This window comes from Armigeres subalbatus, unplaced genomic scaffold (genome assembly GCF_024139115.2).
Source record: "Armigeres subalbatus isolate Guangzhou_Male unplaced genomic scaffold, GZ_Asu_2 Contig141, whole genome shotgun sequence".
In the NCBI taxonomy this organism is placed as follows: Eukaryota; Metazoa; Arthropoda; class Insecta; order Diptera; family Culicidae; genus Armigeres; species Armigeres subalbatus.
Window position 1 is genome coordinate 88,112 of NW_026942188.1, and position 18,669 is coordinate 106,780.

Sequence of the window (18,669 nt, forward strand, 5' to 3'; positions counted from 1 at the left end):
AATTATTTGACGCCATTTTGAATTTCTGTCCGCTATCTTGGATTTCTTAATGGCCTCGGATATCGATTTTCGAGAATGACTGATCAAGCCCGATCGTTAGAAAGCCATATTGCATTATTTTACATCAAATGATTGGTCCACATTGCCGCCACCTTGAATTTCGATCCGCCATTTTAGATTTCGAAATGGCGTTGGACATCGATTTGCAAATTCTTTTCTTTAAGCCAGATCGATAGACACCCATATTGCACGGTTTCAAGTCAAACAATTGGTCCATAGGATTTCAAAATGTCGTCGAATATCGATTTTTTAGTTCTACTCATCAAGCCCGATCGGTAGACGCCCATATTGCATAGTTTCAGCTCAAAGAATTGGTACATATGGCCGCCATCTTGAATATATGTCCACCATATTGGATTTCAAAATGGCGTCGGCTATCGATTTTCTAGTTTTAATGTTAAAGCCAGATCGTTAGACATCGATTTTCGAATTCTACTCATCACGCCCGATCGACAGACACCCATATTGCATGGTCTTAGGTCAAATAGTTGGTCCATATGGCCGCCATTTCAATTTTTGATCTGCTATCTTGGATTTCAAAATGGCGTGAGACATCGATTTTCGAGATCTACTCATCAAGCCCGATCGATTTACACGCATATTGCATAGTTTCAGGTCAAACAATTTGTCAACAACAATGGCCATTTTGAATTTCGGTCCACCATATTGGATTTCAAAATGGCGTCGAACATCAATTTTCGAGTTCTTCTCATCAAGCACGATCGATAGACACCCATATTGCATGATTTCAGGTAAAAAATTGGTCCCTATTGCCGCCATTTTAAATTTCAGTTTGCCATCTTGGATTTCAAAATGACGTCTACTCATTAACTTCCATAGGAATTCGTGGAGGAACTTTTGGAGGAATTCCTGGAGGAACTTCCGGAGGAATTCGTGAAGAAACTTTCGGAAAAATTCGTGATGGAACTTTCGGCGGGATCCCTGGAGGAGCTTCCTGAGGAATTCCTGGAGGAACTACCGGGGGAATTCCTGGAGGTACTTCCGCAGGAATTCTTAGAAGAACTTCTGGAGAAATTCCTAGAAGAACTACCGGAGGAATTCCTGGAGGAATTTCCGAAGGAATACCTGGAGGAACTTCCGAAGGAATTCCTGGAAGAACTTCCGGAGGAATTCCTGGAGGAACTTCCGGAGAAATTTCTGGAGAACCTTCGGGAGCAATTCCTGGAGGAACTTCCGGAGGATTTCCTGGAGGAACTTCCGGAGGAATTCCTGGAGGAACTTCCGGAGGAATTCCTGGAGGAACTTCCGGAGGAATTCCTGGAGGAACTTCCGGAGGAATTCCTGGAGGAACTTCCGGAGGAATTCCTGGAGGAACTATCGAAGGAATTCCTGGAGGAACTTCCAGAGGAATTCCTGGAGGAACTTCTGGAGGAATTCCTGGAGGAACTTCCGGAGGAATTCCTGGAGGAACTTCCGGAGGAATTCCTGGAGGAACTTCCGGAGGAATTCCTGGAGGAACTTCCGGAGGAATTCCTGGAGGAACTTCCGGAGGAATTCCTGGAGGAACTTCCGGAGGAATTCCTGGAGGAACTTCCGGAGGAATTCCTGGAGGAATTTCTGGAGGAACTTCCGGAGGAATTCCTGGAGGAACTTCCGGAGGAATTCCTGGAGGAACTTCCGGAGGAATTCCTGGAGGAACTTCCGGAGGAATTCCTGGAGGAACTTCCGGAGGAATTCCTGGAGGAACTTCCGGAGGAATTCCTGGAGGAACTTCCGGAGGAATTCCTAACGGAACTTCCGGAGGAATTCGTGGAGGAACTTCGGGAGGAATTCCTGGAGGAACTTCCGGAGGAATTCCTGGAGGAACTTCCGGAGGAATTCCTGGAGGAACTTCCGGAGGAATTCCTGGAGGAACTTCCGGAGGAATTCCTGGAGGAACTTCCGGAGGAATTCCTGGAGGAACTTCCGGAGGAATTCCTGGAGGAACTTCCGGAGGAATTCCTGGAGGAACTTCCGGAGGAATTCCTGGAGGAACTTCCGGAGGAATTCCTGGAGGAACTTCCGGAGGAATTCCTGGAGGAACTTCCGCAGGAATTCCTGGAGGAACTTCCGGAGGAATTCCTGGAGGAACTTCCGGAGGAATTCCTGGAGGAACTTCCGCAGGAACTCCTGGAGGAACTTCCGCAGGAACTCCTGGAGGAACTTCCGCAGGAACTCCTGGAGGAACTTCCGCAGGAATTCCTGGAGGAACTCACGCAGGAATTCCTGGAGGAACTCACGCAGGAATTCCTGGAGGAACTTCCGCAGGACATCTTGGAGGAACTCCCGCAGAAATTCCTGGAGGAACTTCCGGAGGAATTCCTGGAGGAACTTCCGGAGGAATTTCTGGAGGAACTTCCGGAGGAATTCCTGGAGGAACTTCCGGAGGAATTCCTGGAGGAACTTCCGGAGGAATTCCTGGAGGAACTTCCGGAGGAATTCCTGGAGGAACTTCCGGAGGAATTCCTGGAGGAACTTCCGGAGGAATTCCTGGAGGAACTTCCGGAGGAATTCCTGGAGGAACTTCCGCGGCAATTCCCGGAGGCACTTCCGGAGGAATTCCTGGAGGAACTTCCGGAGGAATTCCTGGAGGAACTTCCGGAGGAATTCCTGGAGGAACTTCCGGAGGAATTCCTGGAGGAACTTCCGGAGGAATTCCTGGAAGATCTTCCGAGGAATTCCTGAAAGAACTTCCGAAGGAATTCATGGATGAACTTAAAGAGGAATTCTTGGATGAACTTCCGGAGGAATTCCTGGAGGTACTTCCGGAGTAATTCTTGAAGGAACTTCCGGAAGAATTGCTGGAAAACTTCCGAGGAATTCATGGAGGAACTTCCGCAGGAATTCCCGGAGGAACTTCCGGAGGAACTCCTGTAGGAACTTCCGGAGGAACTCCTGAAAAAACTTCCGCAGGAACTCCTGGAGGAACTTCCGCAGGAACTCCTGGAGGGTCTTCCGCAGGAACTCCTGGAGGGACTTCCGCAGGAACTCCTGGAGAGACCTCCGCAGGAACTCCTGGAGGAACTTGCGGAGGAACTCCTGGAGGAACTCACGCAGGAATTCCTGGAGGAACTTCCGCAGGACATCTTGGAGGAACTCCGCAGAAATTCCTGGAGGAATTTCCGCAGGAATTCCTGGAGGAACTTCCGGAGGAATTCCTGGAGGAACTTCCGGAGGAATTCCTGGAGGAACTTGCGGAGGAATTCCTGGAGGAACTTCCGAAGGAATTCCTGGAGGAACTTCCGGAGGAATTCCTGGAGGAACTTCCGGAGGAATTCCTGGAGGAACTTCCGAGGAATTCCTGGAGGAACTTCCGGAGGAATTCCTGGAGGAACTTCCGGAGGAATTCCTGGAGGAACTTCCGGAGGAATTCCTGGAGGAACTTCCGAGGAATTCCTGGAGGAACTTCCGGAGGAATTCCTGGAGGAACTTCCGGAGGAATTCCTGGAGGAACTTCCGGAGGAATTCCTGGAGGAACTTCCGGAGGAATTCCTGGAGGAACTTCCGGAGGAATTCCTGGAGGAACTTCCGGAGGAATTCCTGGAGAAACTTCCAGAGGAATTCCTGGAGGAACTTCCAGAGGAATTCCTGGAAGAACTTCCAGAGGAATTCCTGGAGGAACTTCCAGAGGAATTCCTGGAGGAACTTCCAGAGGAATTCCTGGAGGAACTTCCAGAGGAATTCCTGGAGGAACTTCCAGAGGAATTCCTGGAGGAACTTCCAGAGGAATTCCTGGAGGAACTTCCAGAGGAATTCCTGGAGGAACTTCCGGAGGAATTCCTGGAGAAACTTCCGGAGAAATTCCTGGAGGAACTTTCGGAGGAATTCCTGGAAGAACTTCCGGAGGAATTCCTGGAGGAATTTCCGAAGGAATACCTGGAGGAACTTCCGAAGGAATTCCTGGAAGAACTTCCGGAGGAATTCCTGGAGGAACTTCCAGAGGAATTCCTGGAGGAACGCAGGAATTCCTGGAGAAACTTCCGGAGGAATTCCTGGAGGAACTTCCGGAGGAATTCCTGGAGGAACTCCCGCAGGAATTCCTGGAGGAACTCCCGCAGAAATTCCTGGAGGAATTTCCGCAGGAATTCCTGGAGGAACTTCCGCAGGAATTCCTGGAGGAACTTCCGCAGGAATTCCTGGAGGAACTTCCGCAGGAATTCCTGGAGGAACTTCCGCAGGAATTCCTGGAGGAACTTCCGCAGGAATTCCTGGAGGAACTTCCGCAGGAATTCCTGGAGGAACTTCCGCAGGAATTCCTGGAGGAACTTCCGCAGGAATTCCTGGAGGAACTTCCGCAGGAATTCCTGGAGGAACTTCCGCAGGAATTCCTGGAGGAACTTCCGCAGGAATTCCTGGAGGAACTTCCGCAGGAATTCCTGGAGGAACTTCCGCAGGAATTCCTGGAGGAACTTCCGCAGGAATTCCTGGAGGAACTTCCGCAGGAATTCCTGGAGGAACTTCCGCAGGAATTCCTGGAGGAACTTCCGCAGGAATTCCTGGAGGAACTTCCGCAGGAATTCCTGGAGGAACTTCCGCAGGAATTCCTGGAGGAACTTCCGCAGGAATTCCTGGAGGAACTTCCGCAGGAATTCCTGGAGGAACTTCCGCAGGAATTCCTGGAGGAACTTCCGCAGGAATTCCTGGAGGAACTTCCGCAGGAATTCCTGGAGGAACTTCCGCAGGAATTCCTGGAGGAACTTCCGCAGGAATTCCTGGAGGAACTTCCGCAGGAACTCCTGGAGGAACTTCCGCAGGAACTCCTGGAGGAACTTCCGCAGGAATTCCTGGAGGAACTTCCGCAGGAATTCCTGGAGGAACTTCCGCAGGAATTCCTGGAGGAACTTACGCAGGAATTCCTGGAGGAACTTCCGCAGGAAATCTTGGAGGAACTCCCACAGAAATTCCTGGAGGAACTTCCGCAGGAATTCCTGGAGGAACTTACGCAGGAATTCCTGGAGGAACTTTCGCAGGAATTCCTGGAGGAACTTACGCAGGAATTCCTGGAGGAACTTCCGCAGGAATTCCTGGAGGAACTTCCGCAGGAATTCCTGGAGGAACTTCCGCAGGAATTCCTGGAGGAACTTCCGCAGGAATTCCTGGAGGAACTTCCGCAGGAATTCCTGGAGGAACTTCCGCAGGAATTCCTGGAGGAACTTCCGCAGGAATTCCTGGAGGAACTTCCGCAGGAATTCCTGGAGGAACTTCCGCAGGAATTCCTGGAGGAACTTCCGCAGGAATTCCTGGAGGAACTTCCGCAGGAATTCCTGGAGGAACTTCCGCAGGAATTCCTGGAGGAACTTCCGCAGGAATTCCTGGAGGAACTTCCGCAGGAATTCCTGGAGGAACTTCCGCAGGAATTCCTGGAGGAACTTCCGCAGGAATTCCTGGAGGAACTTCCGCAGGAATTCCTGGAGGAACTTCCGCAGGAATTCCTGGAGGAACTTCCGCAGGAATTCCTGGAGGAACTTCCGCAGGAATTCCTGGAGGAACTTCCGCAGGAATTCCTGGAGGAACTTCCGCAGGAATTCCTGGAGGAACTTCCGCAGGAATTCCTGGAGGAACTTCCGCAGGAATTCCTGGAGGAACTTCCGCAGGAATTCCTGGAGGAACTTCCGCAGGAATTCCTGGAGGAACTTCCGCAGGAATTCCTGGAGGAACTTCCGCAAGAATTCCTGGAGGAACTTCCGCAGGAATTCCTGGAGGAACTTCCGCAGGAATTCCTGGAGGAACTTCCGCAGGAATTCCTGGAGGAACTTCCGCAGGAATTCCTGGAGGAACTTCCGCAGGAATTCCTGGAGGAACTTCCGCAGGAACTCCTGGAGGAACTTCCGCAGGAACTCCTGGAGGAACTTCCGCAGGAATTCCTGGAGGAACTTCCGCAGGAATTCCTGGAGGAACTTTCGCAGGAATTCCTGGAGGAACTTCCGCAGGAATTCCTGGAGGAACTTCCGCAGGAATTCCTGGAGGAACTTCCGCAGGAATTCCTGGAGGAACTTCCGCAGGAATTCCTGGAGGAACTTCCGCAGGAATTCCTGGAGGAACTTCCAGAGGAATTCCTGGAGGAACTTCCGCAGGAATTCCTGGAGGAACTTCCGCAGGAATTCCTGGAGGAACTTCCGCAGGAATTCCTGGAGGAACTTCCGCAGGAATTCCTGGAGGAACTTCCGCAGGAATTCCTGGAGGAACTTCTGCAGGAATTCCTGGAGGAACTTCCGCAGGAATTCCTGGAGGAACTTCCGCAGGAATTCCTGGAGGAACTTCCGCAGGAATTCCTGGAGGAACTTCCGCAGGAATTCCTGGAGGAACTTCCACAGGAATTCTTGGAGGAACTTCCGCAGGAATTCCTGGAGGAACTTCCACAGGAATTCCTGTAGGAACTTGTTACCGAACGGTAACATTTACTTATTATTTGTATAGAGTGGAAAGATAGGGAAAATGATGTGAAGTTAGATTCAACCGCCAATTTAAATTGGGCCGGCGATGAATATATGGATGAACCAAATGATGTGGTCTTGTTGGTTGCCAAATTTGGCTACCAAAGTGAGCAACAATATGCAGCTATAGAGGCGGAAATATGGGCCGTTAGCCTGCACTGGAAAGCCGATGGGGTAGAAGGAGAAACAAAAAAAAGGGAGGCCATTCGAGACACGTTCGTCATTCGAGGAAGAAGTGCTCCGTTTTCCCAAGAATTCGCTAGTCCGCGTGTGAAATCCGGTTTCGGACCGGGAGTGGAGATTTTTGAAAGTTATTAGCCAGCACCGCCCCACTACTACCCGCCGGGGAATTCCGGAATCAGTTTATTACTCATCCACCAAGGTATCCGACCGCCATCTTGTCCGTGGTGTTTGGTGACGCAGCCCAGCGAATACTCAACGCTGCTCGCCGTGTTGGCCCTTCGTGCCACCTGATTCCCATCACCGGCCTCCGTGCATTATTATCTCGGCAAAGCAAACTCCATCTCGTAGACCGCCCTCCTGCCACCCGTCATCATTGTATGTGCTGGCCATTCCCGCTCGATTACATCCGACGCTCGATTACCGGTGCCCGAATTACCGGCGCTCGGTTACCGGCGGTGATCTCCGACACAATAACGCTGGACTCGACGACATAAATCATCGCGCAATTGCCGACCGGCACCCCGCATCATCCGCATCACGCTACCCTTCTACGTGTTCCATCGTGGTACCAGTACCGGTCCCGGCCTTCCCACTGTACCGTACCGCCCGCACCGGTCATCGTTGAGCTTTCGTCTTCGTGTCAACCATCCTTAACGTCCGACCAACGTCGGGTAATTTGTCGCCCTGCTACCGGCTGAGAGCTCCGACGCTAGTCCCAGTATCCCCGTCAAGACAAGTCGTCGTGCCAACCTTCCGCATCAGCTGCAACGCGGCGCCTGGCGCCTCACTACGTGCTTCATCGTGAGGCTACTGCTGGAATCGGTCGCCCCACTGTACTCAATCGCCCGCCCCGATCGGTCAATAAACCAGAAAGGTAAAGTTCAATTAAATTTGGTTGTTATAGGATTTCCACTCTTCGAAAACTCTCCACGCTCACACACCCTGGGACCCGGAAGTAAAGAGGCCTTTTGCGCCCATCCGGGAAGCTTCCGTTGGTCAGACCAGCAGCTTGGGGTCTAGGCGAGTCCCCTTCCGGGACAGCGAGGAATCCCAGGGTCATAACGTTTCATTGGCGCCCAACGTAAAAGTAACCTATTGAGGTTCTTAGGAGGGAAAAATATCTTCGGATATTTTTCCTCAATTAACGTTGGGGAGTTTTCGAGATTAGAAAATCTCAAATCCACTCTGGTCACATTAGGTGTCAAAACAATATATTTTGATTTGCCCGCTGGTGAAGCTCTGGTACTAGTATCGATTTGGGGAGAGCACATCGCGAATAATTACAATTAGTCACTTCCAAGGGTTAGGTTCTTTCCGATCTGGAAGCAAAAGCTTGAGACCTTTAGGTATTTGAATAACAGACGAACCTGAACAACATAACGATTAAAGGTCGGATGTTTGGGATTATTCTCGTAGGGTAAATGCCCTAAATACCTTCCACGACTCTTTATTCTTCCCCGTTTCGAACCATGCCACCTCGCGTGTCCGTGTCCGGACCGAACTTTAATGTGCTTTATCGCGGAATGCGGGTAGACCATCTGTCACCCAGGGAGCTTGATTACGAGCTCCTGCTTCGTAATGTCGTCATCGCGGACGACGAATCGCGGTGTAAGCGACGCAGGAGACTGAAGCAAATATTGAAAGATGAAAGAGAAGGTCACGAATTTATTATTCATTATGATCAGGATCCGGAGATCGACTTGGATGCGTGTAGTTATTTTTTTAGGGAACTCGAACAAAAACTTGCTAGAACCAGCAATATGCAAATTAAGAACGAAATTAAGAACGTACAGGGCTCGGCTACTGCATTTAGGTCATCGACTCGCCGTGATAAAGAATCACGCAATCGGAGAGCTAAAAGTGAAGGCCGGCGAAGCTTTCAGAAGCGTGTTGAACCTTTTTTCGGAACACTTCTGGTCAGACGATGCTTTTTTTGCGGAATCTGAACTGGAAGCCGATAGTGAGGACGAACTTCTTGATGAAGCTGCTGGAGAAATGGAACCACCTCCAACCCCGGCTCCCAGATCGAGACGGTCATTAGGCGCAATTCCTAAACAACCTCAATATGTAACAGTGGAGCAATTTAATCAAGCAATGACGGATATCGGAAGCTTGTTTAAGGCTCTATCAACCCAAATCAGTGGGCTGAAGGAAGATATGAAGGGACCTCCTCCACCTACTCATGCCCCAAAACTCAATAGCACAAATCCATTCCTTGAGCCTGGAGGAACTTCCGCAGGAATTCCTGGAGGAACTTCCGCAGGAAATTCTGGAGGAACCTCCGCAGGAATTCCTGGAGGAACTTCTGCAGGAATTCCTGGAGGAACTTCCGCAGGAATTACTGGAGAAACTGTCGCAGGAGTTCCTGGTGGAATTTTTGCAGGAATTTCTGAAAAAACTTCCGCAGGAATTCCTGGAGGAGCTTCCGCAGGAATTCCTGGAATAACTTCCGTAGAAATTCCTGGAGGAACTTCCAGAGGAATTGCTGAAGGAACTTCCGGAGGAATTTCTGGAGGAACCTCCGGAGGAATTCCTGGAGGAACTTCTGGAGGAAGTCCTGGAGGAACTTCCGGAGGAATTCCTGGAGGAACTTCCGGAATAACTCCTGGAGGAGCTTCCGGAGGAATTCCTGGAGGAACTTCCGGAGGAATTCCTGGAGGAACTTCCGGAGGAATTCCTGGAGGAACTTCCGGAGGAATTCCTGGAGGTATTTATGGAGGAACTTCCGGAGGAATTTATGGAGGAGCTTTCCAGAGGTACTTCCGGCGGAATATCTTAAGGAATGTCCTGAAGAATTTCTTCTAAGTTTAATTCCAGTTTAATTCTCCAAATAAGGCAGACCATAAGATGGTTCGAGACACAACCCGTTCTAGAATGGAGGGGGCTCCATAAGCAGTGAAACACATGTTTTTACATAACACCGGACCGGAACTAATCAAGCAATTGGAACCAAATTTGTCATGCGGAGATTAGAAAAAAACCCTGATTAATCTACCTAGCGATCTGGCACATACTGGGGCAGCAGGGACTTTATCCAAGGGCTTGACGACCCCTCCCCACGGCCACTGCGAGTTGGACCGGGACCATCGTTCCTAACCCCTAATCCCAAGGCGTCAAGTGACCCGTGCCGAGGGGATGCATGGCCAGGGGGGTGAAATAATAAGCTAGGCCTTTAACGGAGCCTGTGGGGTACCTGGGCACCCTCCACAGTAATTGTCCCTTACCACGTCATGCTGGGCTCTGGCGTGGTGGACCTCTTTTCCCGAGCAACTCGTGGGACCAAAATGGAAAACCAACCCCGGTCTGGTACCTCCAAAACCGGGGGAGGAAGGACCTGGAAAGGTCCGTCCACCCAGGAAAGACGGTGGTAAGGGGTTACGGCAGGTTGAGAGCTCTCAGCCGTACCAGACCAGGGTAATAGAGGGGGATAACGCCTCCTGGACCCTGGTCAAGAACAATAGGAAACCGAAGACGTCAAGGGCCGAAAAGAAGGCCCAGGTGAATGAGGGTAGCAAGAAGTCTAGGGTAGGCGCCAATCGCTCCAGGGGCGATGCCCTAGTCATCAAAACGGTCTTGAAGGTGATGAGGAGTGACGTCAAGCTCGGTGAACTCGGCGCCGACGTACGTCGAATAAGACGCACCCGGATGGGCGAGATTATCCTCGATCTGAAGCGTAGCGTATCGCAAAAGAGCGCCGCCTACAAGAAGTAGGCGGAGGAAGTATTAGGCGAGACGGTAAAGGTGAGGGCACTCACGACGGAGGTGAATCTAAGGGTTAAAGACCTGGACGAGATCACCGAAGTCGAAGAGCTCGTCACGGCACTGCGGCGACAGTGTGAAGTGGAGACGCCCACCGCAGCCGTTCGGCTACGGAAAGGTCCGACAGGGGCGCAGGTAGCATTGGTTCGGCTATCTGCAGCGGACGCCTCCAAGGTAGTCAAGTTAGGGAGCGTCAAGGACACGCAGCTAACCTCGAGGGTGCGTTGTGCACTGGCCCCCCTTTGAAGCATTACTTTAAGGTTGTACCGAAGGGACTATAGGCTTAGCGGCAATGGAAACGGTTTAGCGGGTCGGGGATGTAGTCCTCCCTCGTTTGCTGTTGGAGGTGGTCCCTAACCCCGCACTTCCTGAACAACCCAGGATGTCTGTTGAGCAGATTCCCCCTCCATTGCTTAGGAAGAAAAAAAACACACACACACAGACATCACCTCAATTCGTCGAGCTGAGTCGATCGGTATATAATACTATGGGTCTCCGGGCCTTCTATAAAAAGTTTGTTTTTGGAGCGATCATATAGCCTTTACCGTATACTTAGTGTACGAGATAGGCAAAAAGATTTTTCTTACGATGGGTCGAGACCCCTCCCCGCTCTGAGGATGCTCTCATACAAATAAAACACTATTTTTCACGTAACTTGGGAATTAATCAAGCAAGTGGAACCCAATTTGGCAAGTGGGAAAAAAGAAGTGTTCAAAAGTGTTGGCAAATGTAAACGAAACGCAGAGAAAACTTTGAAACATAATTTGTGAATTAAAAAAAAAAGTTTGTGCTAACTAATTAATTTTAGGCGAGACGAAGTTCGACGAGTCATTTAGTAGATAAATAAAAATCAAATTCAAGATACAATACAGCCATATCAGCCCGGTCAAACGGACACGTCGTTTCGCTAAATTATCTTATTTATACTAATTCTAAATTGTTACTCTAAATTCTTAATTTTAAAAGATCAATTAATTTAACCTATATAAACACAAAATTTTGCTGTGCAATATGCAATTTATGCAAATTAGCATTAACCTCAGGCCAGGTTGTTTTCTATCGCAACTTGATGCCAATGGCTTCCTCTGGTACACTGACCCCACATATATTTGTCACTTTGTCACAATAATTAGTCACTCCATTTTGCATGTTGACCAACTGGAAATGACCCATATTAGTGTGCGACCCATGTTTGAGGGGTCAGTGAATGCAGAATATTATAAACCTTCAATTTATGCACAAAAATTTAGTCACAAGGAAATGATGGACCAATGCACCACGCTGCTCCATATATGTAGTAGAAGCCGGAAACGGTTCGGCCGAAAATGTAATTCGAGCAAAAGGCAATATACGGCCGAACTGGTAGTTTGCCCCGTTTGCCCTAACAGTATGTTTGACCAAATAGTCGTTGGCCGGATAGGACATTTAACCGAAAGCGTCATTTGCTGAACAAGTGATATGGTCAAACATGTCAATACGGCCAAAAGGCCCTTTCTAACAAATCTAAATGACATTGTCGGCAAGATGGGGAGCTCGTGATTGTTCATGTTTCGTGTTTTGTTCTGTGCGGTGCGTCGGTAATCAAGTTTATCAGTTTGTGATTGTTCATGTTTCATATTAGACGCGGAATCGAGATCCGAGAAACAGACCCCATTCGATGTTGGCAACATCATGTTTTGCCAACATTTGATTTTAGCAACATTCTATTTGGCAACAAAACTATTCGATTTTTGCAACACATTTTTTTTTTCAATTTTTTATATTGCTCAAAAGCCACGTAAATCTCATAGTCCTTACAAAAAAATTGGTTAGAGCCCTAAACCGATGAGAAAAAACGTAAAAAAATTGCGTAAAAACTTTTTTCCGAGGAAAACGATAAAATTTAAAAATTCTCGTAAAAAAAATTGATGGGACCCCGAAACTGACGTAAACAAACCGACGTGATCAAAATCCAATTTTTGCGATTTTTCAAGAAAGCTATATTATTCCACTCGAGGTTCTTCTTAGCTTTTATGGAAAGCTTTTCGAAATTTGGTGACGTAGCGCGATGGCGAGTTTTTCAAATATTTACATTTACGGAAAAAGATACACCATCGTTACTGATAACAAGCTGCTAGCAAGCATCTTTGATTTCAGGAAGTTATATCGTCGATAGCGGTGACCAGATCGCAAAAATATGTCCGCATGGTGTCGTTAATTGCTGAGTTGAATTCATTTAGATTTTGCACTGAGAGCACAGCAAAATACATCGCTGTTGCCAAATGAGGTTTTTTTTTTACCACAACTAGTTCTATCCTTATCAGCTTAATATCGCTGGTCAAGTTGGAAACCGAAATGGTGGATTATCGAAGTTGGATTTTTCTCGCAATCCGTACATTAAACCCAACTTCGCTAGTAATGCGCTAGTCTAATTAGGCCCTAATTAGACTAGCGCGCCACTAGCGAACTTAGGTTTACGGTACGGATAGCGAGAAAAATTCAATTTCGCTAGTCCCCTATTCCGGTTTTCAACTTAAATGGGTATAGCATAATTTTAGCACAACGAGCGAGTCTACCATGTGCATTGATAGTTTTAAATTGACCTGAAAATTACAGTCCAGATTACAAATCATGAGCCGTAGAGGACCCCATGGTCTAAAATCTCACTTGCTCCGATCAATTGACTCAATTGATAATGCTGTTGCAGCGCCATATTATTACTTTTAAATGTAAATAATAAATCACATTGTTTGTTTATTAAAATGCGACGAATAATAAAGTACAACCTACGGACATTAGCATCAATTAATCTCACACCGCGAGTAGGCAGGCGCGTGAAAAATCAACATCTGTTGCACTGTTTCCAGGTTAAAAGTTTCCTCGCAACATCTGTCCACAACCGGTCCGGTCGGATACCGAATCCAGCCGATTTGCATCGACTGATAAAACCCTACTGTTTACTCGTAATTCTTGTTACTACTCGCAGAAGCTCAAGTTGTAAAGGGATCCATTAAGTTGTAAAGTTATAGGCATTTATTAGCCATGCAACAAGCAGTTAACGATGACGGTGATAACTACGTCGGTTGTTGACATGGGAGACTTACCTTTGAAGAAGAAATATGCTCCAGCGCCGATGATGATGAATAGAGCCAACAGTTTGGCGTAGGTGAAGATGTCCTGGACGGCGGTGGCCCACTTCACGTCCCAACAGTTGACGAATGTCAACACCACTGTAAGGAAAGATAAGAGATAAAAAAAAACTTGGTCAGAAATGAATAAAACTGGGACAATCAGGGAAAGGGATTGTGCATATGTGCTATGTCGAGCCAACTCTTCATGGCAGTTGGAGCAATTTGTACCAAACTGTGTCAGATGTCGTTCTGTAATAAAGAGCTTTCAGTTTCACACACTTTTCATGTGTAAACAAAAAAAAATGCTGACTGGTGCCAGTAGCAAATTATTTTATCAACCTCAACCATCTCAACAACAACAACAATCCTACAATACTTCAAGCTTTTTTATAGATCTTAAGCTGGAAGGAATTCAACCATTCGACTAGCTAAGGTGTGTTCTGTACCTCTTTTGGACTTTCTTAGGAGATACTCCTAAAAATTTCTCCAGCGATTATGCCGAAAGATGTTTTGAAAATTCTTCCTTTATTCCTTTAAGATTTCTTTGGGAAAATCCCAGAAGTATGGTGTGCGATGGAAAATCAATCAACATGCTTTATGGCAGTTGTCGTCACTCTAGTCGATGCAGAAAATTTCGTGCCTTTATCTTAATCCACTGTGGATTAAACATAATCCACACATGATGCCCAAATCTGTCGAAAGCCGAATTCGTACACGTCATATGACCCACGGCATGGCACTATTTCCATACGATACGATGCACAGTCTGGAATTAGATCGACTATACTTGTCAAAATTAGAATAAACCGAGGGCATCGCTTCGTGTTTCAGTTTATTTTGATGCTCAAAATTTAATCTTTCTGGAAAAATTCGCAACATTCTGCGACGAGCATTTTTCGAAAAACAAACTAAATTGAAATGCCAAAACCGCTGGATAGTTTCGACCAATAAGATCAAGAAATGTGTACACGTGGAAAGCGTTTCTGTACACGCTAGCGCCAGTTCGAGATTTAATCAAATGTTGATAAAATGGTTATCGCGTGTTTTATTTATTTTTCTTTCGTTCTGACTTACCAGATAAAACGTAGGAGATTTCATAGGATTGCAATTGATAACAGACATTGAATGTGATACACAGATATTCCCCGTGGGGTAGTCTGGCGAATTTGGAAGCTAAGCTATTTGCTTCCAAATTGGAAATAAGTTGTGGTCTCTTACCCATGGAGGAATGTTAGCTAGACAGTTTATTTAAATTTTCAATATTTTGTTGAATTGCACTATCTATCTCATGATAAATCAAATGAAGCATTTTGCTATTGGAATGCAGATTAATCGAATTAAATCCAATATTTTGTCATCGCCAAAAATAATATAGTAAACCAGTCGTTGCACAAATTTTACAACGTAGGTACAACTTGTGCTGAAAAATCATCTTTTTTATTTTATAAAAGTGAACCAGTGTTGTCCTGCCGGCACGAGTCGAATACTTCCATAAAGCATGCTTTAAAGGTTGTTTATATTTCATTCTATATAATAACGAGCCCTGACGAGAGTCACAGACATGCTCAAATTGGATTATGATGGAGACGCATACTTTCGCTATCACCATTGATCACTTTCTTAGACAGTACGTAGCAGTGACGGGTAGTTACGCTCGTTAGAACAAAATAGTCACAACGCTAGATGACCGTAAACGATAAGAGCATCCATGATTGGATTATATGATTGTGCTGATGATGTGTTTTGCCCATATGCAGGGCCGGTTCGATTTTTCGAATTATGAGAATAAATATGGAACGGCCATACAATTTTGGGATTTCATTTAAACCAAAACACGTTTTGACAATGATTTAACGTTCGGTACTGTCTTTTCAAAAAGCGATTATTATTTATCTTACAATTATTATTAATTGTTTTTGTTATTCTATCAAAATATTTCGCATAGTAACAGACGATTGTTTTAATTTGCAACTTTCGAACGAGTTCCCAATATCGGATGGACCCTGTAGGTCATCGTGCAAAGCCCACGCAACACCGTACCGGTAGAGCAATTGAGTGCGGCAATTATATCGTTTTGTCTCTGGCAGGTTCCCATTATAAGCCACAACAAGTCAGCATAGCGATATTTCTATAAAGCTACTTACGGATACAGCAGACTGCCAGCAGCCGAGCGGCATCGTCCGGTGGTTGACACTCCGGAAAGAACGGTTTCAGGACGTACACGCTGAACGTGAGGGCCACGATGGCCTGGGAGCAGGGCCGGACGATCATGCACTCGATCCACAAACGGATGAACGCCAGGAACGGGCCGAATGTTTCCATAATGTAGGCGTAGTCGGCGCCGGATTTTTTGATCATCGTTCCCAGCTCGGCATAGCAGTAGGCTCCAACCTGTGGAAGGGCGAAAGAAGTTGGGAAAGTTCTTGAATAGTTTCAATTGCAGGCAGACGCAGAGGAAAATTTGTAATCCGCATTTGCGAACCAATTATTTCAAGAATTGTTTACACAAAATGTAAATGCGCTATGAAAAATGCACTCTCGTAAGATTCGTCCTGAATTTTTAACAAAATATGATACAAGCTTGGCTCACTTTGCAGATCCCTATGGAATCTCTTGCGGAATTTTTCTTTTTTTTCTTCTATTAAAATTTTAAAATTCACAGAATGTTATCCAGTGTAATTATGATCATAATTTGTAAAATTGTAACTAAGAAAGTATGGGCATTTTTCAACAAGAATTTTGCCTGTTCAAGGACTTCTAGAATTGTAGGTAAAAAAATCATATAATTATAAAAAATAAAAATATTTTTTTTGATCAGGTATCTGGAAATAAGAAACGAATACGAAAAATTAATTAAAAGGGCGGTTATCTTGGGATTTTTTGTACAAGAATATTCCGAAAAAAAAAACTTATTTCCATTCTATTTTTTTTATTGTCTTTATTAATGAGGTTTTCGGTCCTTGACCGGTTCACCTCATAAATTTCCATTCTGATATTCACGATGAACACCGACCCTCTTGAAAGCAGGCTTCCGGACCTCTTTAAAGGAGGCTCCCTGGCCTCTTGAAAGGAGTTTCGCCAGGCTTCTTGAAAGGATGCACGCCGGGCCTCTTGAAGGAGGCTTGTCCCTCTTGAAAGTAAGCTTCCGGGCCCCTTGAAAGGAGTCTTACGGGCCTCTTGAAAGGAGGCTTCCGGGCCTCTTGAAGGAGCCCAAGTAGCACACGCAACATCTTCCTAAAAGCACCTTGTTTCTATGTAGTTTCACTAAAGGCATTGTAAAAACATCAAAGCACTAAAAAGTTGCATCAAGATGTCAAAAACGTTCGAGTTGTGATCAATGTTTCATTACCATTGCAATGCAGTACGTGTTTGACATTTGGAAACAAATAACCAAGGAATACTGCACTTTATGTTGCAAACACGAAACAAAATCATTAAGTTGCATATTTTTACCATGTAACATCAATGCGTCTTTCAAAATTTATTTGTTTGTTTAAATTAGGTTGCAGATAAGTTGAATGTGTCTTCATGGTTAATTTAGCATCGTTCAACGTTTTGACAACTCACAATTTTTTCCGGTGATGGTGCAATCCAGTAACAGAAAACCCAAGTACAAAACTTCATAATAATATGGTTTTTATGGTAAGTCAACATGCAGTCCATTCGAAGTGATGAATGTTGCTGTGGTAGAGTGTGGTAGAGAGATCCATAAATCGAATCCAGTTTTATATTTTTATTTAATTTTTTTCCGCTGTAGTATTTTGCAACATTATTGCAGTTTTACTGCAATCGAAGGATGTTTCCGTAGGCTCCAGCTCTTGCTCTTTTCAGATTGCAAGAGATTTATATTTGATGGCAAATACGCAAATATTACTTCTTTCCGAATTGTTGCAACACAGTGAAATGTTCAGTAGTGAAACAAGTTGTGCTGCTTGGGAGGCATCCGGGCCTCTTGAAAGGAGGCTTCCGGGCCACTTGAAAGGAGGCTGCCGAGCCTCTTGAAAGGAGGCTTCCGAGCCTCTTGAAAGGAGGCTTCCAAGCCTCTTGAAAGGAGGCTTCCAGGCCTCTTGAAAGGAGGCTTCCAGGCCTCTTGAAAGGAGGCTTCCAGGCCTCTTGAAAGGAGGCTTCCAGGCCTCTTGAAAGGAGGCTTCCAGGCCTCTTGAAAGGAGGCTTCCAGGCCTCTTGAAAGGAGGCTTCCAGGCCTCTTGAAAGGAGGCTTCCAGGCCTCTTGAAAGGAGGCTTCCAGGCCTCTTGAAAGGAGGCTTCCAGGCCTCTTGAAAGGAGGCTTCCAGGCCTCTTGAAAGGAGGCTTCCAGGCCTCTTGAAAGGAGGCTTCCAGGCCTCTTGAAAGGAGGCCTGAACCTCTTGAAAGGAGGCTTCCTGAGCCTCTTGAAAGGAGGCTTCTGAGCCTCTGAAAGGAGGCTTCCTGAGCCTCTGAAAGGAGGCTTTGAGCCTCTTGAAAGGAGGCTTCCTGAGCTCTTGAAAGGAGGCTTTGGAGCCTCTTGAAAGGAGGCTCTGAGCTCTTCTTGAAAGGAGGCTTCCTGGAGCCTCTTGAAAAGGAGGCTTCCTGGAGCCTCTTGAAAGGAGGCTTCTGAGCCTCTTGAAAGGAGGCTTCTGGAGCCTCTTGAAAGGAGGCTCTGAGCCTCTTGAAAGGAGGCTCTGAGCCTCTTGAAAGGAGGCTTGAGCTCTTTGAAAGGAGGCTCTGAGCCTCTTGAAAGGAGGCTTCCGAGCCTCTTGAAAGGAGGCTTCTGAGCCTCTTGAAAGGAGGCTTCTGGAGCCTCTTGAAAGGAGGCTTCTGGAGCCTCTTGAAAGGAGGCTTGAGCCTCTTGAAAGGGAGGCTTCTGAGCTCTCTTGAAAGGGGAGGCTCTGAGCTCTTGAAAGGAGGCTTCCTGAGCCTCTTGAAAGGAGGCTTCTGAGCCTCTTGAAAGGAGGCTTCCTGGAGCTCTTGAAAGGAGGCTTCTGAGCCTCTTGAAAGGAGGCTTCTGAGCCTCTTGAAGGAGGCTCTGGAGCTCTTGAAAGGAGGCTTCCGAGCCTCTTGAAAGGAGGCTTGAGCCTCTTGAAAGGAGGCTTCTGAGCCTCTTGAAAGGAGGCTTCCTGAGCCTCTTGAAAGGAGGCTCTGAGCCT

At 46.7% G+C, this 18,669-nt stretch overlaps 1 protein-coding gene across 4 annotated transcripts in view; it reads right to left on the reverse strand.

The window, feature by feature from the left end:
- Positions 1 to 18,669, reverse strand: part of LOC134202781 (large neutral amino acids transporter small subunit 1-like) — a 121,578-nt gene that overhangs the window by 17,959 nt on the left and 84,950 nt on the right. For all 4 annotated transcript variants that reach the window (XR_009977343.1, XR_009977342.1, XR_009977341.1 and 1 more), the window contains exons 3-4: positions 15,691 to 15,937; positions 13,520 to 13,645 (exon numbers count right to left, since the gene is read on the reverse strand). Coding sequence is in view for 1 of the 4 variants with exons in the window: in XM_062677772.1 (XP_062533756.1) it covers positions 13,520 to 13,645; positions 15,691 to 15,937 (373 nt within the window). In the remaining 3 variants the exon portion in view is untranslated. The remainder of the gene's footprint in view (positions 1 to 13,519; positions 13,646 to 15,690; positions 15,938 to 18,669) is intronic.